Source organism: Lynx rufus, unplaced genomic scaffold (assembly GCF_022079265.1).
Source record: "Lynx rufus isolate CCGP_SWC_20201006 ecotype Redwood Valley unplaced genomic scaffold, mLynRuf1.p SCAF_2, whole genome shotgun sequence".
Taxonomy (NCBI): Eukaryota; Metazoa; Chordata; class Mammalia; order Carnivora; family Felidae; genus Lynx; species Lynx rufus.
In genome coordinates this window covers 218645814-218669283 of record NW_025814834.1, presented here as the reverse complement: position 1 = coordinate 218669283, position 23470 = coordinate 218645814, and the positions used below count along the sequence as shown (strand labels likewise).

Sequence of the window (23470 nt, the reverse complement as noted above, 5' to 3'; positions counted from 1 at the left end):
TCATAAGGCACACGACATAGTGGGCTCAGCCTGTCATCAACGGAGGCAGAGCACCAATCAAACAGGACTTAGTTTCCTGAGACACCAGGACACGGGAGGACACCGGAAAGCAGTGTCGCCGTTAAAGCTCTGGATTCCAAACACAAGCCACATCTGAGGGAACACAGCACCAGCACAGCCAAAAACACACACAAAAAGTGTGGCATTTACTGAGAATGATGGCCACCCACGCTCGCTCACCCTGATCAGTTACAAGGCTACAATTTCCATCTGCTAAGTGCCCACAAGGTAATGAAATATTTAGCTGGCTCGAAGAGAGACTGAATTGGAAGCCTGGGGACTTTCAATAGGTGGAGAGAGGGGCAGGGTCTGTCTCCAGCACGCCCCCTACAGACCCCAGCTGGGGTGTGCCAAGGCAGGCCAGGACAGGGGTCGAGGGATCAGAAACGAACCCCAAGCATTTTCCAGTCCCGTGCCCTGAATGACAGCAAAGCACTCACACCAGGTGCCCTTCTAAGACCCATCAGACAAATCTTACGGGGGTGAGGACTTCAGGGTCTTCTCCCAGACCCAGGGAGCAACGCCCTGACCTCACGACATCAGGACACTCATGTTCCCTAAGGCTCAGAGACGCCCTCAGCATTGTGCTGAGTTTGGGAGACACATCACACCTTAGACTTTTAATCCTACCCATTCATAAGCCAAAGTAAACAACAGGCCATTTCTGGGGCAGCGGGCGGTCTGGAGCTGTCTCCACCACCTGCCCCCTCCCTTTACAGCAGCATTTGCCCCTGGTCAGGGCAGGCGATGAGGTACAGAAAACTCGGTGTCGAGACCTGGGTTTCAGTGTCCACTGGTCACTCCCGCACTCGGTTTACCCTATCTGTAAAATGAGGGTGATTCCTGTGCCCCCCCCCCCGGGGCTGAGAGCTAAGCAAGCGAGCTTGAAGGGTGCAGGGTGCAGATGGGAGCCGGGGCGAGCTCTCAGACGCAGGTTTTGCCCCTGAACACAGGGCCGCTCCCCTGTCAGCTGAGGTCAGGCTTTGCTCCACATCAAGACGGTGAGAAAATAAGTTTTATTACAAAAGCAGTTCTTTCTCCCGATGCTTCAACCTCCCAGTCTGATGTTATCTCCCCGGCTGGATTAAAATTCTGATTTGCTAGGGCGCCTGGGTGGCTCAGTCGGTGAAACATCTGACTTTGGCTCAGGTCATGATCTCGCAGTTCATGAGTTCAGGCCCCATGTCCGCCTCTGTGCTGACAGCTCAGAGCCTGGAGCCTGCTTCGGCTTCTGTGTCTCCCTCTCTCTGTCTCCCACTCACACTCTGTCTCTCTCTCAAAAATAAATAAACATGAGGGGCATGAGTTCAAGCCCCTCATTACATCGGGCTGTCTGCTCTCAGCACAGAGCCCGCTTTGGATCCTCTGTCTCCCTCTCTCTCTGCCCCTCCCCAGCTTGTTCTCTCTCTCTCTCTCTCTCTCTCTCAAAATAAATAAATAAACTTAAAAAAAAAAAGGCCCTAAAATTCTGATTTGCTTGTTATGTCCAATGTCCAATTAAATGTCTCACAGGGCCACAGGGCACACTCAAGGCCATGACTGCTACAGGCAACTTCCCACCTCCCAGGGTTTTTAAACACCCTTTATTATTTTTTTATGTTTATTTGTTTATTTTTAATTATTTTTTAATTAAAAAAAATTTTTAATGTTTTTATTTGCTTTTGAGACAGAGAGAAACAGAGCACAAGCAGGGGAGGGGCAGAGAGAGAGGGAGACACAGAATCCGAAGCAGGCTCCAGGCTCCGAGCTGTCAGCACAGAGCCCGACGTGGGACTCAAACCCACGAACTGTGAGATCATGACCTGAGCCAAAGCCCGACGCCCAACTGACTGAGCCACCCAGGCGCCCCCATGTTTATTTACTTTTGAGAGAGAGGCAGAGTGCAAGCATGGGAGGGGCAGAGAGAGAGGGAGACACAGAATCCGAAGCGGGCTCCAGGCTCCAAGCTGTCAGCACAGAGCCCAATGCAGGGCTCGAACTCACGAACTGTGAGATCATGAGCTGAGCCGAAGTTAGATGTTTCACCGACTGAGCCACCCAGGCGCCCCATAAACACCCTTTATTATTTTTTAATGTTTATTTTTGATAGAGAGAGACACAAACAGGGGAGGGGCAGAGAGAGAGGAGACAGACGATCAGAAGCAGGCTCAGCACTGACAGCAGTGAGCCCGATGTGGGACTCAAACTCACAAACTTTGAGATCATGGCCTGAGCCGAAGTTGGACGCTCAACTGACTGAGCCAGCCAGGTGCCCCTTAAACACCCTCTAGATGGGCAGTCACGCCTGCTGGACCTGCCCCACAGCAAGCCCAAGCCTAAGGGAGGAAATTCAGGGCACCATGGGGTTCTGCCTGTCTGGCACAGCCCAGGAAGGTCCCCAACGGGGACCTGCCGCACGGGAGGCCTGTACACGAGGCTGCCACCTGCCTGGGACAGGCTGGTCACAGCACGACGCTGCCGGGGGCGGGGAAGGCCGGAAGGGGGCGGGGTTGGTGTTCAGGGAGGGGAAGCGGAACCCACAGACCCAGGCTGAGACCCCACACAGCCGCCAGGAAGCACACCCTAGTCATGAAATGAAACCACGTGTGTGATGAACACTCCACATTCTACAGGGCGCAACTTTTACCGTCGGTGGACTTTTGCTTCTGTCCTCAGGGTCAGGGATAACCCGGGGGTGCGGGCCAGGTGTGTGGCTTCAGCCCTGCACTTACCAGCCTGGGACCCCGACAAGTCCTGGGACCCCAACAAGTCCTGGGACCTCGGAAGAAGGGGTGGGTCCACCTCAAAAGAACAAAGCTGGACCCTTGCCTCACAGATTCAAAATAGGTAAAGCTCTGAACAGAAGGGCTGAGGCTGAAAGAAAACATACAGGTAAGGCTCTGTGACCCTGAGTCTGGCAACGGTTTCTTAGGCGCGACGATAAGAGTACAAGCAACCAAAAAATAAAAAACCGAAACTAGACTACATGAAAATGTCAAAACTTCTGCGCTTCAAGGGACACCTGGGTGGCTCAGTCGGTTGAGCGTCTGGCTCGTGACTTTGGCTCAGGTCATGATCTCACGGTTTCGTGAGGTTGATCCCCGCACCGGGTTCTGTGCTGATGGCATGAGGCCTGCTTGAGATTCTTTGTCTCCCTCTCTCTCTCTGCCCCTCCCCAACTCATGCACAAGCATGTGTGCTCTCTCTCTCAATAAACATGAAAAAATAAAAAAAGACAGAACATCCATGGGGCGCCTGGGTGGCTCAGTTAGTTAAGCATCCGACTTCGGCTCAGGTCATGATCTGGCACTCCGTGAGTTCAAGCCCCACGTCAGGCTCTGTGCTGACAGCTCAAAGCGTGAGCCACCTTCAGATTCTGTGACTCCCTCTCTCTCTGACCCTCCCCCGTTCATGCTGTCTCTCCCTGTCTCAAAAATAAAATAAACATTAAAAAAAAATTAAAAAAAAAAAAAACACACAGAACATCCGAAGCGAAAAGACTGAATGGGAGAAAATCTCTGCAAACCGTGTATCTGAGAAGGGTCTTATCTCTAGAATACAGAAGGAAGTCTTAACAACTCAGTAACAGAAAGACAAATATGCCAAATGAAAAACAGGTAAAGAAACAAAACAGCCAAGCTGTACAAATGGCTGATAAGCACTCAGCATCATTACTCATCAGAGAAATTCAAATCTAAGCCACAAGGAGATAGGCGGCTGCAATCCAAAAGGCAAATACCCAGCACGGAGGGGGATGTGGACCGCCCCCGCACTGCTGGGGGAGGGGGGGAAACAGCCCAGTTGGAAAACACCCCGGAAGTTGAACAGAGTAAGCGCATGACCCAGCAACTCTACTCCTACTCACACGGCCTCTGACCCCCAAGGTGCGGGTTCTTCTCTTCTGCACCACCAGCCGGGTGTCCTACAATTCAACGCAGTTCTGACGCTAACAGCCCAGAGGTAGCGCAGACCCCATCCAAAGTTCAAGGGCTCCAGGCTGTCCCTGCTTCCACGCCCCTCTCAAGTCCCAGGCCGCCTGAACTTCTGACAAACTGGCTCTAGACTTTGGGGTTCCCACAAAAATCTCCTCCGGTTGCATCATTTGCTGGAGCAGCTCACAGGACTCAGGCAAACTTTGCTTTATTCACATTTACCGGTTTGTTGTAAAGGACTCAGCTCAGGAACAGCCAGATGGAAGAGGCGCATAGCACCAGGTGTGGGGTGGGGTCAGGCACGCTGCCCTTCCGACACCTCCATGTGTTCGGCAACCCGGAAGCTCTCCCAACTCCACTGTTCCGGGTCTTTATGGCGGTCACGATGGAGGCATTGGTGATTAACTCAACCTCCAGGCCTCCCTCCCCCCACCGCCATCCCCAGATCGGAGGTGGGGCTGAAAGTTCCACCCCTGTAAGGCAGCCTGCGCCAGGCTGGCCACCAGTCCCCATCCTGAAGCTATCTAAAGGGCTCCGGGCCACCTCGCATCTCATCAGCATACCAAAGATACACTCTCGCTGGAAGAATTTCAAGTGTCTGAGGAACTCTGTGCCAGGACCCAGGGATAAAGACTAAATACCTTTGTCTTATAAAGCCACACTAGGTATACATTCAAGAGACATCAACGCACACGTCCACACAACAGCTTGGACAGGAACATTCATAGTAACGTTATGCATAATAGACGAAAGGTGGAAACACGGCAAGGTCCATCAGCTGGCAAATGGACGTGCAAAACGTGGCATGTCCCCGCACGGTGAATTATTATCAAAGAGGCATGGATACACGCATGATGAAAACATCACGCTATGTGAGAGAAGCCAGATACAAAACACCATATTGCATGATTCCACTTATCTGGAATGTCCAGAAGAGCCGAACTTGCCCAGAGAGAAAAATAGATGGAGGCGGTGTAAAAATTAATAAAAATTGGATTAACAAAAAATAAAAAAATATTTATTCGGGTCAGGTCATGATCGCACGGTTCGTGGGTTCGAGCCCTGCGTCGGGCTCTGTGCTGACAGCTAGGGGCCTGGAGCCTGCTTTGGATTCTGTGTCTCCCTCTCTCTCTGCCCTTCCCCTGCTCTCTCTCTCTCTCTCTCTCAAAAATAAAAAAATAAACATAAAAAAATTTTTAAATAAAAAATCCGTCTCTCTCTCTCTCTCTCTCAAAAATAAAAAAATAAACATAAAAAATTTTTAAATAAAAAATCCGTCTCCCTCTCTCTCTCTCTCAAAAATAAAAAAATAAACATAAAAAAATTTTTAAATAAAAAATCCGTCTCTCTCTCTCTCTCTCAAAAATAAAAAAATAAACATAAAAAAATTTTTTTAAATAAAAAAATTCATAAGCCTCGTTTGTAATGGAGTCGGGAGGCCAGCAGGGGGAGGTCTCACACCCCACAGACCCAGCAGGAGGAGAGGTATCCTCAGGTCCCACCACACCCCTCCTGCTTGACCACAGGCAGGCCCCAGAAAGGCTCTCCTCCAGCTCCAGCCACAGCCCAGCCAAGGAGAGATTGTCAGAGTTCAGCCAATGGGAAGCCGCTACACTTCCAACTCCCAGTTTGCTCCGAAGGACAGCCCTCCCAGTCCGCCCACCCCTTCCCTCTATAAAGGTTACTCTGTTCTCCAGACTTGCCAGTGGTTTCACAGAAGCTTGCTTGTCTGGAGTTGTAATTCTCTGCTATTCCCAAAGAAACCCATTTTTGCTGGCTAAACTGTACCCTTCAGTGGATGAGTCCTATGGAACACGGATTACGTTTCGATAAATAAAGCTGGTACGAAGTAGAGGGTGATATACTCACCGAACAAAGTTTCTGTAAAGTTTGAAATAAACATAGGAAGGCACAACGTTGTGCTGCTGAAGATGAGCCCATCGTGCGAGGACGGCTCTGCTGCCCTGCGTAAGCTTCTGGTCCAAAAATCGCAGCTTGAGCCCCTGCCCCCGGAGACAGCAGATGCCCCCACGGCCCCAGACTCCTTGGCAGCAGGTGCCCAGGGAGGGAGGAAACCGCACAGCTGTTGGCACGTGCGGTGCTTCAATTTCCACACCTGCCTCCTTCCCTCAAAGGTGCCAGCCGCCCAGAGCCCAGAGCCCACCAATCCCGAAAGCCTACCTCCTCCAACAAAGCCTGGGGGGGGGGGGGGGGGCTTTGACTGGGCCCCGGCAGGGAAGCATGCTAGGTTTCCACGTGGATGAACACATTAGTGGGCATGCTCAGTCAAGCAGTTCACTGAACACCCGGTGCTCCAATGGCCCCTCCGAACCGTCAACAATAAATCCTGAGTCGTGTGGCCCACGGCTCCAGGGCGGGCTGCCCAGGCTGCCTTGCACGCCGGACACCAGCGGGAAGAAGGCGCTGCTGTGGGCACAGAAATGTCCTTGTCATCCTACCTTGCAGTGATACAGGGTCGAGACGGCAGATTAGAGCTGGTTTCGACAGCCTGGACGGAAGCCCAGCATTTCTCCCCAGGACCCTGGGAGCTCCTGGGCCCCAGATGCTCCCAGGTGGCTGCCTGCCTGCTGAGCTCGCGGAGGCGGAGGCGGAGGCGGAGGGTGTAGACTAGCAGCTTCATCTTGCAGCTGAGTGGTCAGTTCACCCAGTTCTCCGCACAAGGCTTAGCAGCCCCCACTCCCGTCTCCCCAGGGGGCCTGACCCCACCCAGAGCCCTCCAGACAGGAATGCAGATGTCCCTCTCCCGGAGCCTCCTCCTGGGGCTGCCCCTCCTCCCACGAGTCCACAGTCAAACTGGCAGTTCTGCTTCCCCGGAAGCATCTCACAGGATGCTTCTCTGCAACCCCAGTGACGCAAGGAATTCATGACTTGGCCTGAAGTCGTCGAGCTTGGCTGTCTCCTGAGCAAAGGAGGAAGGCGACAACAGGCCCACCACCTGTCTGCGGGATAGCGGGGTGACCATTCACAAAGGAAAAAGGCACAGAGTGGAGTCGGGAAGCTAGAAGGGGAAGCTACAGCACGTGGCGTCAGTGACAATTACAGATTCCAACAGAAGGATCAGCTCAGTGCCTCCAGGGAAAACCCTGTACCTTGCATCTTCCACAAGAACTTGACCACCCCTGCAACCCAGCCAATGAGAAACCCTCATCCCCCTGGGCTCTGGCTTTTCTCCAGTGGACTTTCACTCAGAACCCCCCTCCCAACTTCCTCCTCCTCCACCTCCTCCCCCCTCCCCATAACATTCCTTTCCTTTGTTGGACTTGCCTTTGTTGGTTTTGCCACAGCTTGCTTGTCCCAACTTGCATTTCTCTGCTCTTCCCAAATAAGCCCATTTTTGCTGATAAAATAGCTGACTTTTCTTATTTCTAAGGTTACCATTTTTTTGGTGATCGGAAGTGGGATCCAGAGGCGACCCCCCCAACAACTCCGGGGCTGGTGGACACAAAGGTGCCAGTGCCCCCAAAGCCAACACGGGTCACGGCTTTCTTGCTGACCCTGGAGTGCAAGGGCAAGTTTTCTCCTGGATTTCAAGCTCCACTCTCTTTGTGTGTGAGCTCTCCTGGCTGTATTCAGGATCTATTTTAAGGCTTTGCCCTTTCAGAGTTCTCACTTGGACTTTGGTCGGACTTCTGTTTGGAATTGTACTGTGTAGGACGTTTGCTTTCTGCTTTCTGCTTCAGATTCTGTGTCTTCCTCTCTCTCTGGCCCTCCCTGCTCGCCCACTGTATCTCTCTCTCTTAAAAATAAACATTAAAAAAGAAAAGAGAAAAGAAACAGGATCCCAGGCATCAAAACTGGGGACGCCCATCCCCCGTTTCTGGGATACACTTGGTTTTATGTTTAAAAACTATGGTCCCCCCCAAAAAAAATTTAAAAAAAGAATAATAATAAATAAATAAAATAAATAAATAAATAAATAAATAGAAACTATGGTCTCTCCTCGTGCACAGTTCTAATTAAATGGACCACCTTTTTTTTTTTTTAATTTTTTTTTTAATGTGTATTTATTTTTGAGAAAGAGAGAGAGACAGAGCTCGAGCAGGGGAGGGGCAGAGAGAGAGGGAGACACAGAATCCGAAGCAGGCTCCAGGCTCTGAGCTGTCAGCACAGAGCCTGACGCGGGGGCTCGAACCCATGGACCGTGAGATCATGACCGGAGCTGGAGTCGGATGCTCAACCGACTGAGCCCCCCAGGCGCCCCTTAAATGGACCAACTTAACCAAAAGTAATTTAGAACATCAGTGGCCATTATGGGGAACTTTTCAGCTCCACAAACTTACGCTTCTCAAAACTAAACTGGATAGCCAGGCTCTAAAACTGTCATGACTGAATGGGATATCTATCTGGACTGGAATTCTGAAGGTTCCAAACATTATCAGGAATCCAGAACTGCCTCTGCAAAACACACTTTCTGGACTGAGGTAAACGAACAGTTAAAGACAAAGAGGCTTCAGGGCACCTGGCTGGCTCAGTGGAGCCTTCGACTCTTGGTCTCTGGGTTCTGAGCTCAAGCCCTACACTGGGTACAGTTTCCATAAATTAATTAAATTATATATATATGTGTGTGTGTGTGTGTGTGTGTGTGTGTGTATGTGTGTGTGTATATATGTATACACACACACGTGTGTGTATATGTGTGTGTGTGTATATATATATATATACACACACACACATACATATAAACAAAAAGGCTTCTGGGGCCTCCTTCCCCTCCCCCCCCGTCCTCTTTGTCTCAGGGCACACGGCAGACACCTCGCGCTCCAGGCCCACCGTCCTCCTTCCCTTCTGCATCACCTTCACCTCCTCTACATCCTCAGTTTCCCCATTCCAATTCCCTTGCCGATTTTCCATTTTCCTTTGACTCTCTGCCTGCTTCTTCCTATCCTGAACCTATTCAAACATGCCTCTTTGGGCCTGGGTGTCTCAGTTGGTTGAGTGTCCGACTCCTGATTTCGGCTCAGGTTTGTGGGTTCAAGCCCCACACCAGGCTGTGCTGACAGCACGGAACCTGCTTAGGATTCTCCTTTCTCTCTCTCTCTCTCTCTCTCTCTCTCTCTGCCCCTCCCCCTCCAAAATAAGTAAATAAACATTTTAAAATATATTTTAAAATAACAATAAATAAAATAAAATGCACCTCTTTAAAGCTAAGTCTCCTTTGGATCCTATAAGAATCCAAATAAACCCCACATTTCTTACATTCCCTAGACTAAGGCTGAATTTTGAGCCATCGTTAAAGAGTTTCCTAAAGTGACGAAGGACCCCCCCACGGGTTTGCTGAAGAATTTAACACACGTATTCAAACTTGCCAACCTAGTTTCTCAGAGTTCTATCAATTAGTCCACATGGCTCATAGGTGAGGGCCAGGCCAAACTCTGGATGAAACTAGCCCAATGGGATCATTCTGAAAGGGAAATAGAGAAACAGACCCCTAACTCTGGCAAGATGCTAGAACACTTCCTGGAAATCTCCAGGGAGCAAGTATAGTAGCCTTTCCTAAAACTGTTGATTGGAACAAAAGTCAGGCTTGCACACAAAAGCCTGATGAACCTGTTCGTGACTATTATAATCAACTCCAAATTGTCTTTAAAGAAAATTCTGGTCTTCCCTTAGATGTTGAATCCACCCAGGAAGCATTTAACTATGTTTATGAATGGGCTGAACTGGGATTTTTTTTTCTTTTAGTTAAAAGGACCAGGATGGAATGGGAAACTATGTCCACTGCCAATTGAGTTAGTCTGGCAAACCCGTTCACTTACACCTGTGATGAGTCTCCTAATAAACCACTAAAATTCTCAGTTTTCAATTCCAGCAAATGAAGTCCCTGAACAATACCAAAACCTCCTAGTTTCGGCTATTTCTGCAAAGGGCCAGGACATTGGGATAAAACTGCTATCATGTTGGGGCGCCTGGGTGGCTCAGTTGGTTGAGCGTCCCACTTCGGCTCAGGTGATGATCTCGCGGTTCGTGAGTCTGAGCCCCACGTCAGGCTCTGTGCTGATGCCTCGGAGCCTGGAGCCTCCTTCGGATTCTGTGTCTCCCTCTCTCTCTGCCCCTCCCCCACTCACACTCCGTGTGTGTGTGTGTGTGTGTGTGTGTGTGTGTGTCTCAAAAATAAACAAACATTAAAACTGCTATCACGCTAAGCGCTGTGGGCACCGCATCCCTCCAGCCGGTCTTTCCAACGTCCTCCTAATTCCCAACGTTGGGCTCCAAGGAGCTACAGGGGCTCTTGACACAAGCCACCGGCTGCTATGAGGGACTCCAACTTGCCCTCTACAGGACTTTCGTCTAGGACCTCCGAGCAATAAGTAACGTGGTCATCCCTCGGCACCTGCTGCCCCTCTCACCACTGCACGCTAGTGACATCTGTTCCCAGAGAAAGCCAGTTTTTCACCGTATTTGATCCATGCGGTGCATCTTTGGTATTTGAGTTGGTAAGGATAGCCACTACTCTCTTTACTTTCACTTGGGAGCATAAACACACTTGGACAGAAATGCCCCCAGGGTTCCAGAGGGTCCTCACTTTTCAAAGATCTCAAAAGCTGACTTGGATGATATAAAGTTTTCTGTAGGCTCTACTTAATATGATACATAGATGATTTGGTTCTCCAACGCCCTTCTCAAACCTCTTCGCAGAAGACAGCATCTACCTGCTACAACTTTTGGCCTTAAAGGGACATAAAATCCCCCGAAGAAAAACTGCAGTTTGCTCCAATCCGGTTTGATTTTAGGAAACCTGATCTCAGAACAAGAACTCCATTTGGATCAGGCAGTCTTCCTGAACTTCCCAAAACCTAAAACTAAGCACCAATTACAAAGTTTTCTGGAATTGGCTGGCTAGGCAAAATTGGGTTCCAAACATCTCTCTTACGGCTCAATCTCTATACGCCCTACTTAAAAAATGAAAGATCAGGGGCTCCCAGCTGGCTGAGTCAGTAGAGCACGCGACTCCTGACCTTGGGATTATGAGTTCTAGCCCCACATTGGGCATAGAGCTTACTACATGTATAAAAGAGAAAAGGAAAAAAATGAAAGGTCGGGGAGACATAGCTTTGGGGACTTTAAGGAAAAGCTTAATAAGACCCCTGCCCTCAGATATCCTAACTCTTTTTTTTTATAAAGTTTATTTACTTTGAGAGAGAGAGGGAAAGAGAGTGTGAGTGGGGGAGGGGCAGAGAGCATCCCAGGCAAGCTCCTACTGTCAGCGTGGAGCCCAACTCCGCAAACTATGAGATCATGAGCCCAATACCAGGCTGGAACTCATGAACTACGAGATCGTGACCTGAACCGATATATCGAGGGTCAGACGCTTAACCAACTGAACCACCCAGGTGCCCCAGCTACCCTAATTGTTAACTCCCCTTTTCCTCTGTGTAATGAGAGGGAATGGAATGCCTTAGAATACTCATCCACAAAAACACAGGGACCGTTATCGACCCACAGGGTATGGAGCCAACAACCAGACCCTACGGCACGGGAATATCCCCTCACGGCCATTCCTGCCACTAACCACCCTGTTAGTTGAGGCCGCTGAACAAAAAATCAGGGGACCCCCTTCAGCCATCCTTGTATTTTGGCCAAGGGTGAAACCACAAACATTTATGCCAACAGCATGCCTTTGGGGCAGCTCATGGCTTTGGAATGTTGGCTAACAGTGAGGCTCCCTTACCTCGACTGGCAATGGGATAAAAACTGGCTCCCGGCTCCAAAGTTTATCAGGTGCCGTGCTGCTGGCTCCTCTGCCTATGAGTGAGGCTCTGGGGCATCCCTGGAGACCAAAGGAAACCACCTTGCAGTATTTCTGCCAAAAACGATGCTCTTAAGGAAACTGACAGCCAAATCTGTCACGGTCCCAAGGGATGTCGTCCCAAGTGATAATTTGCAAAATTCGACAAGAGATACCCAACAATCGGCCCCAGAAAGGGAAAAACAAAACAAGACTGGAAATCTATTCATTGTTGGCTCAATAAAGAGAGGGAACTCTGGTTCGAACCGAATTAACAATCTGGCCCTACCAGAAATTCTAAACTTCCCACTACTTGCCTCCATACATGCATTGAACCATTGGTCTACTGACAAAATGATAGTGTTTGTGAACCAACATTGGCGGAGAAAAATTAATAAGGCTGCAAAAAGTGCCTACTTCACTTACCCACCTGTCCAGAGTGCAATCCAGAGAAATCTGTTCGCACTATGGATTTCATACATCTCACCTTGAAATCCTGTTCAGAAAGATTATCCCTACCTGGGTAACTCCTCTCAAACTTTGTAGTGATGGGGAAACCCATTTTTCTGGTCAGGTGCCTCAAAAAGTCTGTGTTGTTTGGCTAGTTTTAGCACACTTTTATCGTGCATCCTACCCTCAGTCCTCAAGGTTAGCTGAACATGCTAACGACACCACGAAGATTCACCTGGAAAAATCTGTATAGACCTTCCAGGTCCTTGGCTGAAAACATTGCCATCAGTCCTTCTAAATCCCAGCTCTACCCCCTTTGGAACTTGTAGACTCTCACCCTCTAAGGTAGTCACAGGACATCTAATGCAGTTGGCCCCTGCCTCCTCTGACCCATAGTTGACAAAAGGAAACACATTCCAACATTTTAAAGGTCTAATTGCTTCTATTAAAAATAACCATGCTTTGGTATGGGGCGCCCGGCTGGCACGTCAGTGGAACGTCCAACTCTTGATCTTGTCATTGTGGGTTCAAGTCCCGTGTTGGCGGGAGAGATTACTCAAAAAAAAAATTCTTTAGGGGCACCTGGGTGGCTCAGTCAGTTGATCGTCTGACTCTTGCTGGTTTCAGCTCAGGTCACCATCTCACAGTTTGTGAGTTCGAGCCCCACAACCAGCTCTGTGCTGACGGTGTGGAGCCTGCTTGAGATTCTCTCTCCCTCTCTCTCAAAATAAATAAATAAACATTTTTTAAATAAAATTTTTAAAAAACATAAAAATAGGGGCACCTGGGTGGCTCAGCCGGTTGAGCCTCCGACTTCGGCTCAGGTCATGATCTCATAGTTCATGAGTTCAAGCCCCACATAGGCTCACTGCTTTCAGCAAGAAGCCCGCGTCAGATCCTCTGTCCCTTTCTCTCTGCCCCTCCCCCACTGGTGCTCTCTCGAAAATAAATTAAAACATTTAAAAATTAATTAATTAAAAAATAATAGCAAATAATAAATAAATAAATAAATAAATAAATAAATAAATAAATAACATAAAAATAAAAATAAAAATAAAAATAAATAGCCATGCTTTGGTACAGCAATCTTTTCAACATCTGTTTCCAGGAGATGAAGACCTCAGGCATCACACCTTGCAACCTGGAGATTCTGTTGGAAGAGACACCTCCACAAAGCCTCTTCCAACTTGCTGGAAAAGCCCTTCCAAGGTACTGCTAACATGCTCTTGTGCTGCCAAACGCCAAGGAATAGACTCCTGGACTCACGCGACTCATCTAGAGAAAGCACCACACCCTGACCGGCCCGGCACGCCACCTGATGGCCTGAAAGCAAAGACTTCCCAGAGTTGGAGCAGAGGACATCCGCCGAGACAGCTTTCCTGAGATGTCCCGACCAGGCCTGGGTTCCTCTTCCTCACCGTTGGCTCCTACTCTCTCTCTTGAAAGAAAATGCTCTTGTCCACATTCCCCCAAGCCCTTGCAAAAGGAGGAAACCTCTCCTTTTGATTATGACCCTTTTCAGAAACAGCCTCATCACTATCCCAAGGCAAATTAGTTTTTCACTTGCCTTTTCTAAAGGAGTAAAAGGTTCAGGAGTCACAAAAATCTTTGACCTGGGCTATTATTTGACTCTGGGTTCTTATCCAAATCCATGGTCACTGAACTCGCAAACTTACAGACTGTCTTATCGGATAACATTTGTTTTTCCAAACAGTTCTTTTGAGAGAACGATACTGTTCTCATACATCTTTAAAGTTTTGCTATTTTTGCAAAAAGTTCACCAGCTATCGCGTCCTGCTCAGACCTGTACCGTATCCTCCCCAGTGTCCTGGGGAGGCCATTGCCAATTCTTCCCACATGCTCCAGAGGGACCGACAACTCTGCTCTCAGGGCCACTCAGCAGGGACTCCCAGGAAGCACTGTAACTGTGGCTTCGCCTCAGTAGGGAGAATTTTTCTCCCCTAAGTCAAAGTAAGTACCAATAAATATTTTCAGTTGGCTACTTTCAGACCTATAGTCCTGGTTTAGACCCATTATACAATTTGGAATTGTTAGGTTACTTCTGTTTGTATTTTTGTGTTTTGCTGCCCGTCAAACTTTTGTAAAAATGATGTAGCCAATCGGGAGATGATCTCCAACGGTTATGGCCTTGGTGAATATGTACTATACATTTTTTTAGTTTTTTTAATGTTTTATTTATTTTTGAGAGCGGGGGAGGGGCAGAGAGAGAAGAGGACAGAGGATCCAAAGTGGGCTCTGTGCGGAGAGCCCGACACAGGGCTCGAACTCATGAACGGTGAGTTCATGACTTGAGCTGAAGCTGGACTCTCAACCCACTGAGTCACCCAGGTGCCCCTCAACTCTGGTTTCAAATGATATGTTCCCACCCACTCCTCCACTCCACACGAGTGACATCACAGCTTGGCATTCGTAAATATCTTAGCATTGCCTCTGAAAGATAAAGACTATAGGCAGGGCGCCTGGGTGGCTCAGCTGGTTGGGGAGCTCAATCAGTTAAGTGTCCAGACTCTGGTTTGGGCTCAGGTCATGATCTCACAGTTTGTTAGTTCGAGCCCTGGCACCGTGGGGCTCTATGCTGACCGTATGGAACCTGCTTAGGATTCTCTCTCTCTGTCTCTCTCTCACCCTGTCTCTCTCTCACCCCTTCCCTACTCATGCTCTCTCCCTCAAAAATAAATATTAAAAAAAAAAAAAAAGATAAAGACTCCATTTAAAAACAGAACTACAAGGGGCGCCTGGGTGGCTCGGTTGGTTGAGCATCCGACTTCAGCTCGCGTCACAATCTCACCACTCACGGGTTCGAACCCTGCGCCGGCCGGGCTCTGTGCTGACAGCCTCAGAGCCTGGAGCCTGCTTCCGATTCTGTGTCTCCCTCTCTCTCTGTCCCTCTCCCGCTCATGCTCTGTCTCTTTCTCTCAAAAATAAATAAATGTCAAAACACACACACACACACACACACACACACACACACACACACACACACAAAACAGATCTACAAAACAATTATCCCACCTGACACACAACACCAATTCCTTAGTATCATTAATACCCAGGAAGTGTGCTCAAGTTTCCTCGATGGTGTCCTGGAAGTTTTGAAATCTGCATTTGTGAACTGTATTCACAAATCGCCAAGAGCCGGAAAGACCCGGATGTTCGCTGACAGGTGAAGAGAGAAACATATTGCAGGTAATGGACGCAACAGCAGCGAGCCCTGCAGGCACAGCAGTGGTGCTCACAAGCGCAGCGCTAAGCGTATGATTCCATCCGTATGAGAGTCTAGAAAAGGCAGAAACTAGAGTGAGAGAAAGCAGCCCTGTTTATAGGGATCGGGGGGTGGGTAGGGACTGACCGAGAAGGAGCAGGAGGGAACTTTTGGGGGTGATGGAAATGTTCTAGGTCACAGCTGTCGTGGTCATTATGTGGATGCACACATTTGCTAAAACTCAGTGAACTGGACACTTAAAAGAGACGCATTTTATTATGTGTTCATTATACTTCATCAGATTGCTTTTTGAAAAGTGTCTGGGTGACTCAGTTGGCTAAGCGCCTGACTCTTGATTTCGGCTCGGATCATGCTCTCACGGTTCATGAGTTCGAGCCCCGCGTCCGGCTCAGTGCTGACAGTGTGGAGCCTGCTTGGGATTCTCTCTCCCTCTCTCTGCCCCAGCCCTCCCCACCTCCGCAGGCTCTGTCAAAATTTAGAAAAAAAAAATTTTTTTTTAATTTAAAAAAAAGCAGAACTACAATGATCTCACCTTAAAAAAAAAAACAGAAATTCCTTAATATATTTTAAGTTTCAAAGGACTATTCAAGTTCCCCCAAATATCTCATAAATGCTTTAAAGTCTGCACTTCTGTCGATTTTCTACCTAAGTGTAATTTGCATACAGAAAATGTGCGTTTGTAACAAGCTTCCTCAGTTACTCAGGTGTAGGTTGTCCCCAGGTGGGCTGACCATGTAATTCATCCCCCTCCCTGGGACACCTGGAGACACAGTGGACCTGGAAGCAGACCCCTGTCTTCGGGAGGCTGGGCTCCCCTTGCAGAAGCCACGCCACCCGGTGAAAACCAGTAAAAGACCTCCTGTAGGGTGGCGCCACAGGGCCAGCAGGGGGCGCACTCACACTGCATCGGTTGCAGGCCAGTCAGGAAAATCGGCTCCTTGCAATCCACATGGCTTTAGCTACTACTTACGGCTCCTGCAGGAGGAAGAAGGGTTTCCCCCTCGCTCCGGCAACAGCCGAGCCAGTGAGAGACAGTCACAACTCGGCCAGTGAGAAGCCACTATCCTTTGAACTCCCAGTTTGCGCCCACAGACTTTGTGTTCGTAACAACCTTCCGAAAGTCCCCTCTCTCCTCTATAAAAGAGCTTTCCTCTCTTTTGTCCTCCAGGCGCCGAGGGTTTTGCTGTAAGCTTCCTTGCCCTGCAATTCCTAAATAAACCCAGTTTTGCTGGTAAAATGACTGACGGCTCCATTCTTTAATATTAATTTATTTGGGGGAGAGTGCAGGCGGGGGAGGGGCAGAGAGAGGGGGACAGAGGATCCAAAGTGGGCTCGGCGCTGACAGCAGCAAGCTCGATGTGGGGCTCAAATTCATGAACCGCGAGATCATGACCTGAGCTGAAGTCGGACGTGCAAGTGACTCAGCCATCCAGGTGCCCCCTCTGACAGCTTCGTTCTTAACGTTAACAGGAGAAAGCAACTTCTGGCCTGAGTGAAACCCGGGAGCTGATGGGCTGTGGTGCCACGTCCAGGGCAATGCCAAGCTGCCAGGCCCCCTTACAGACGGAGGCTGGATGGTGGGTGAGAACGGCCGACCCAACCACAGGCTCTCTGAGCTGCAAGAACTGTGCCTTTTCCTAGGGCCTCCACATCCCAGCAAGAAAGGAGTCAGCACCGTGCATTGTTTTATGGAATGTTCCAGAATATTAGCTCAGAGTGTGGTTTCCCTAAATCAGATTCGATGTTTTCCTTAATTCCACTGTAAACCCAAAGACAGAGCTCAAGGGGAAAAAATTCTAACCCCTTAACATGCTAAAATCCAGGTCCTTTGTGGGTACTACAGTGAACAAAGCAATCGCTAATCTCAATACATTTCCTAGTAGATCCGTATCTAACAGCATGCAAACAAAATACCTTGTAGACCTCACACACTCACCTACAAATAGAGGATTCCTGGATTATCCGCCCTGGGCAAAGTCTAAACCAAAGTCCGCCTCCATTAGCTAGGCGGTTCCCAGAGAGCTTCTGAAACCCTTAGGAAATCCTTCCTCTCACAGGCCTGCCATAAATTCCAGTTTTTAAATCCCTCTCCATACTACACTGTCCCACGGTGTAGCCACCAGTCACAGGAGACTATCTATGTTTACATTTAAATCCATCTAAACGAGGGGCGCCTGGGTGGCGCAGTCGGTTAAGCGGCCGACTTCAGCCAGGTCACGATCTCGCGGTCCGTGAGTTCGAGCCCCGCGTCAGGCTCTGGGCGGATGGCTCGGAGCCTGGAGCCTGTTTCCGATTCTGTGTCTCCCTCTCTCTCTGCCCCTCCCCCGTTCATGCTCTGTCTCTCTCTGTCCCAAAAATAAATAAACGTTGAAAAAAAAAAATTTTAAATCCATCTAAACGAGTGCAATTAAAAATTCACTTCCTCCACATCTGGCCACATCCCAAGCACTCAATGGCCAGTGACTAGTATACTGTGCCACCATATTGCACAGACCTGGACATCTCCATCACTGCTCCACAAAGTCCTGCTCTCCAACAACCTGTTACATGGCATGTCCTTCAGCCGTTTTTTCTTTTTTTTTTTTTTTTTTAAATTTTTTTTTTTTTTTCAACGTTTATTTATTTTCGGGACAGAGAGAGACAGAGCATGAACAGGGGAGGGGCAGAGAGAGAGGGAGACACAGAATCGGAAACAGGCTCCAGGCTCTGAGCCATCAGCCCAGAGCCCGACGCGGGGCTCGAACTCACGGACCGTGAGATCGTGACCTGGCTGAAGTCGGACGCTTAACCGACTGCGCCACCCAGGCGCCCCCTTCAGCCGTTTTTTCAACAAAGCCTCGGAGGCTTCTACTAGGGGCCCGCACTGATGCCATGATTAAGCCTCACAACCAAATATAAACTGAAGCTTGAGTAAGCAGTGGACAAATCGTAGCAGTGGGGACACCTGGCAGGGAGTACTCTACCAACAGCCTTCAGCTCCTGGTCACGGTCCGAGGTGTGCCCTTGACCAAGTCTTCAACCCCTGAGAGCCTCATTTTCCGCATCTATAACATGACACAGCTGGACTGGGGCTCCTTCTGAGTCTGACATTCTAGAACTCTTGAGTCCAACAAGGAAAAGTGTAACTTAAGCAAAATTTAATTAACATTAGTTAAAAATAAGCCAAAAGAGCACAGTTGGTGGCTCGGTTGGTTAGGCTTCTGACTCTTGATTTGGGCTCAGGTCATGTTCCACAACATGGAGTCCCGTGCTGGGCTCTATGCTGACAGTGCAAGGCCTGCTTGGGATAGTCTCTCTCTCCCTCTTTCTCTCAAAATAAATAAACATAAAAAAAAAAAAAAAAAAAGGAAATAACCAAAATAGTCATAGGAAAAATGTTCCTCTGAACTTAAAAAAAATTTTGTTAATGTTTATTTATTTTTGAGACAGAGAGAGAGCATGAACGGGGGAAGGTCAAAGAGAGAGGGAGACACAGAATCTGAAGCAGGCTCCAGGTTCTGAGCTGTCAGCACAGAGCCCGACATGGGGCTCAAACTCACGGACCATGAGATCATGACCTGAGCCAAAGTCAGACGCTCAACCGACTGAGCCACCCAGGTACCCCTGTTCTTCTGAACTTTAAATGCTATCCTGGAACCTGCATCTTAGGGCCGGATCAAAGGCGGGAGGAGGACAGCACCCTACCGTGGCCTGACCAAAGTTCAGGCCCTCAAAGATAAACTGTTCTCTTTGTGAGCTCATATGCCCTTTACGAGGCCACTTTTATAACTGCCCAGCACTATGGCAAAGATTGTAATCCCTACAGCCACCCTGACACAGGCATTATCATCTTCAATTCACAAATAAGGAAGCTGAGGCCCAGCGAGGTTAAGGAACACGCAGAAGCCGAAAGCAGCTCACCTACAAGAGGCAGAGCTAAGATTCGAATCCAGGCCCCTTAGCCTCTTGGGCCAGTGTCCCACTTTTTGGACAAAAAAGAGCTTTCATTTACTTACAAGGTGCCGGACACTCTGCCAAGCACTGGATACACTTTCTTTAACACTCAGAACAACCCATGAGAAAATGGGGACACGGAAAGGTCAGGCAGCTTCCAAAGGGGCAGAGGCTGAATTCATTTCAGTAATGCCAATTAACGTTTAGTGAGCAAATTACGTTTTCCTTGTCGGACTCCAGGGCTGGTTCTAACCACTGCCTTCCCCAGCCTTCAGGGCCCCTATCTCTTCAACATTGCCTTCCACACCAAGAGCATGTGACCACTCTTAATTATCTAGGATGGTAGAGGTTTGGGCCTCCTTCTCTGCTGAACCGTGGACCCCAGAAGATGAGGACCAAATTTTCCAGGTGGGTGTCCCTCCGTGGCGCTTTGCTCTTTGGAGGCATCCAGTAAAACTTGTTAAATTCATGGGCTTGGCTGTCCTAGGGCAGGAGGCTCCTTTTTCAACATGGGGTGTCAGCTCAGATGTCCTTAAAGGGCTCCCCACCCTCGTATGTCCACTCTCCAGTATCCTGGGGTTTCTGTGGGCCAAGCCCTTGTGACCACGGCCGTTGTCACAGCCCCACCCACACTCCCTTTGGCAGTCATGCTGGGCACCTGAGGCTCACCTCAGCCAGGCATCCTGCCCACCTGTCCCAAGACTACTCAGAGACAATATGCGATTGTGAATGTGCCACAGGCAGCCCTGTACACACCATGGGTAACAAAAAGCACACACACATATGCTTGTGCACACACGGGAAGCGTCTAAAACTATCCAAGAACTATTAACTGTTAGAAGCTGGTTAAAGAAAGATGATATGTATAGACTGGCTATTCATCATCCTCATGAAGTAAATAAAAGCCTGGCCTTCCACGTGTAGACTGAAATCAGTATCTTCTTTTTGGGGTGAGCGCAGTGGAAAGTACACGGGCCTGGAGACAGAAGACCTGGCAGGGGCTGCCCTCAGGCTCTTGTGGCTGGATGACCTTACAGAGACATTGGGTCTCCCAGAAGCTCAGTTTCCTTCCTCTCTTCACAGCGGTGAGACCCCTGCCATCCTTTCTCCCAGGTAAGTTGGGCAAACCGAATGAGAAGAGAGATACACAAGCCCTTTGTAAACCATGATTGCCAAGGTCACTTGGCCAATACGAGGCAGAGCCTGATCCAAGACCCTGACTCCAGGCCCGCCTATTTCCCAAAGTCAGTTGCTTCTATCATTTTGCCAGGAACTTATAGTTAGTGGGGCCATGACTGCCACACAGCCAATAACAAAGGGAACAGAGCAAAGTTCCCCTTAAAGATCTCCTCTCCCTAAGAACGCTCAAAACTGACCTTGAGGTTAGGAAAGGCTTCTGATGGCGTCAGAAGTAGGGGTGGAGTCAAGGCACCCCAAGAATCCAACACTTACTACACATCCAGTTGTTGTCTTTTCCAGGGAGATGTCACCATCCACAGGAAACCAACCTGGTGGGTGGGACCCAAGGTCGGTGTGATGCCCAACCTCCAAATCTGAGGAACCTACCCCAAACCAGGAAGCAGCTCATTCTTAGTGGTGTGTCAGGCAGACTAGGCCCGGCTGCAGGCCCCAGTCCTAGTGAGGCCTTCCCAGACTTGCCCTTACTCAGCTCACGCTCAAATACTAGCGTGCCTGCTTCCGATTCCGTCCAAGGTAATTAAGAGTAACCTTGAGGCTGCCCTCCCCGCTCCAGTGGGAAACGAGCCAGCTCACGATCTCCAGCTTCCTCTGGGGGCTTCTATCTACCCATGGCCCGTGGAGGAAGGCCGGGGGTGGTCCGCTGCGAAGAACAACCCGTTGCCCCCATTGTGTAAGATGCTACCAGGCTCAATGGAGCAATTAACCTTTCGAGGGGATGGGTATTTTCTGCTCCTCCGTTAACACCGACTCCCCGAAAAAGCCGAGGCAGACAGGAAAGGGACTGTATCTCTGCAGCCTCCGCCCACTCGGGTACCCACCGAGGGGCTCGCCTGGCAAGCTGGTAATCTGCACCCCACCTCTCAGGGGATCCGGCAGGCGATGCACCACCGTCCGGAGAACGCCCTCGGATTAGGGGGCTCAGCGGGACCCCGGCAGGGGCTCCGGCGCGCTCGGGCACCGGGCGGGGCGGGGCGGAGCGCCAGGGATGCGCATCGACCCCGCCCGGGGACGGCGCCGCGCCGATTCCTCCCGCAAACGGCCTGCGTGGCCGCGGCGCCGTCCCCGGGATGCGCCTCAGGCCGCCGGCGCTGCGGGCCTTGAGGAGCATCCAGGCCTCGGCGGGAGGGCGGCGAGTCGGAGAAGCCGGGCCCGGCCGCGGGCTGGGGCCGCGGGCTGGGGCACGGCGGGCTGGGGCGGGCCGGGGAGGCCCGGGCGCTGACTCAGCGTCCGGGCTGCTCGCCGCTCCGCGCGCCCCGCTTACCGGCAGATCTGGATGGCGGACGGGGTCTCCGCGGCGGGGCCCGACATGCTGGCGGCGTCGGCGAACGACTGAAAGAGAACGCAGGTGTCTGGCAGGCCTGGCGCGGAATGAATGAGCCCGGGCGGCGCCATGGAGGGGGAGGGTGGAGGCGGGGCCTGCGCGTCGGAGGGGCGGGACCTAGGCGCCGGCGGCGAATCCAATGCGGTCTCTTGCGCAGGCCCCGCCCCTGCGCGCCCCGCCCCTCGGGCCGCCGCCGGCGCCCGGGGCGTCCGGTTCTGGCGGCGGTGGGGCGCGGTGGGGAGCCGCTTCCAGAAGGTTCGGCGACTGTTGGGCGGTGCCGAGCGCGGCAGCCGCGTGGATCAGCCTCGCCCCGCGCCGCGCGTGTCCGCGGGGGGGAGGGGCCGTCCCGGCAGCCGACGCTGGGCGGTGGCGGATACAGCGCCCCGCGAGGTGGGCGAGCCCGGGCTCGGAGGCCCTGGGGCTGGAGTGCGGCAGGAAGGCCTGCGGGGGTCCGCCTCCGGGGCTTGCACTCTCGAATCAGCCCCTGACGGGAAATTGGAGGTCCCCCCACCCCCCGTAAACGAGCATTTACGGCGGAGCTGCTGGGTATTGTGCTGGGAGGGCACGTGGGTGCGCAGAACCCGGAGTCAGGAGCCGGCGAGCTGGGCTGCAGACGACCAAGGACCCGGGATGGCCTACACCGCCGGCTGCAGGCAGGGAATCTGCCTACGCGGTCCGCTGCAGACCGCCTCGAGCTTCGTGCAGGATTTCCTGGAAGTCCTGAGCTTTTGCTTGGGGGTGTGCGTGCGGGCGGCGGTAGGGCGCCCTAAAGATGGTGAGCTGTTCTGTTGCACAGCCCAGGTCAAGTCTGGGTTGCAAAATAGGCTTAACACACACCAAAGAGGGAAAAGGTGATTACATCTGTGTGCCAGAATTGCAGAGAGCTTTTTACTCCGCATAAGATGTGCCTTTTCCACATTTGTTAACCGTGAACATAAATTGCTTTTGTAGTCAGATTTTTAAAAATCAAATAAAACCCACAAAATAGGCTCTTCAGTGAGATTTGAAAACCCATTTATACTAAACTAAATAGCTCTGAAGGAATCCTGTCTCATCCTGGTCAGTCCCGCATTATCAGACCCTAGAGGCAGCCCAGCTCATGTCTAAGTCCTTGGAATAGAGGGGACGGTCCGGATCACATCTATGTTTTAAGACGATTGCATTAGAAATTTTGTTTTCTAGCGTGAGTTAAATTGATGCAAGCACCAAGGGTCACCAAGCCTATTTAACCACCACGTCGTCCCAGGATGGGTCCCAAAGGGGATAGATTTCTTAGGATGGGACCTAGCAGCAATAAACCAGATTTGGAGCCTTAGGCAAGGCAGTTTCCTTACCGGTTAATTGGGGGTAATATTTACCTGACCTTCCCCAGGAGAAATGAGGTAATGAATGTAAGGAGCCCAACACATCAATAATTTAGGGCCTTCCTTCCTTTTTGTTCTCACCTTTCCTACTCAAATGTCCTGTCTCTCCAGTCTTCCCAGACGGTCGATGCAATGGAACAAGTCTTTACTGGGGCCCTGCCCTTTTTGTATAGGTGGGAGCATTCCCATGAAGTTGGATACCTTTTGTTCTTCGAAAACCTCAAAACATCTGATTTGGAG

At 50.4% G+C, this 23470-nt stretch overlaps 1 protein-coding gene across 2 annotated transcripts in view; it reads right to left on the bottom strand.

The window, feature by feature from the left end:
- The window catches only part of ACOT7 (acyl-CoA thioesterase 7), a 101069-nt gene extending 79114 nt beyond the window's left edge, over window positions 1-21955 (bottom strand). The window contains exon 1 of one of the 2 annotated variants that reach the window (XM_047085701.1): window positions 21807-21955. In XM_047085701.1, coding sequence (XP_046941657.1) covers window positions 21807-21937 — 131 coding nt within the window. In that variant the 5' untranslated portion in view covers window positions 21938-21955. Of the gene's footprint in view, window positions 1-6430; window positions 6761-21806 lie in introns of those variants that run through there. The other variant, XM_047085700.1, reaches the window with a different exon arrangement.
- Window positions 21956-23470: the final 1515 nt, after the last annotated feature.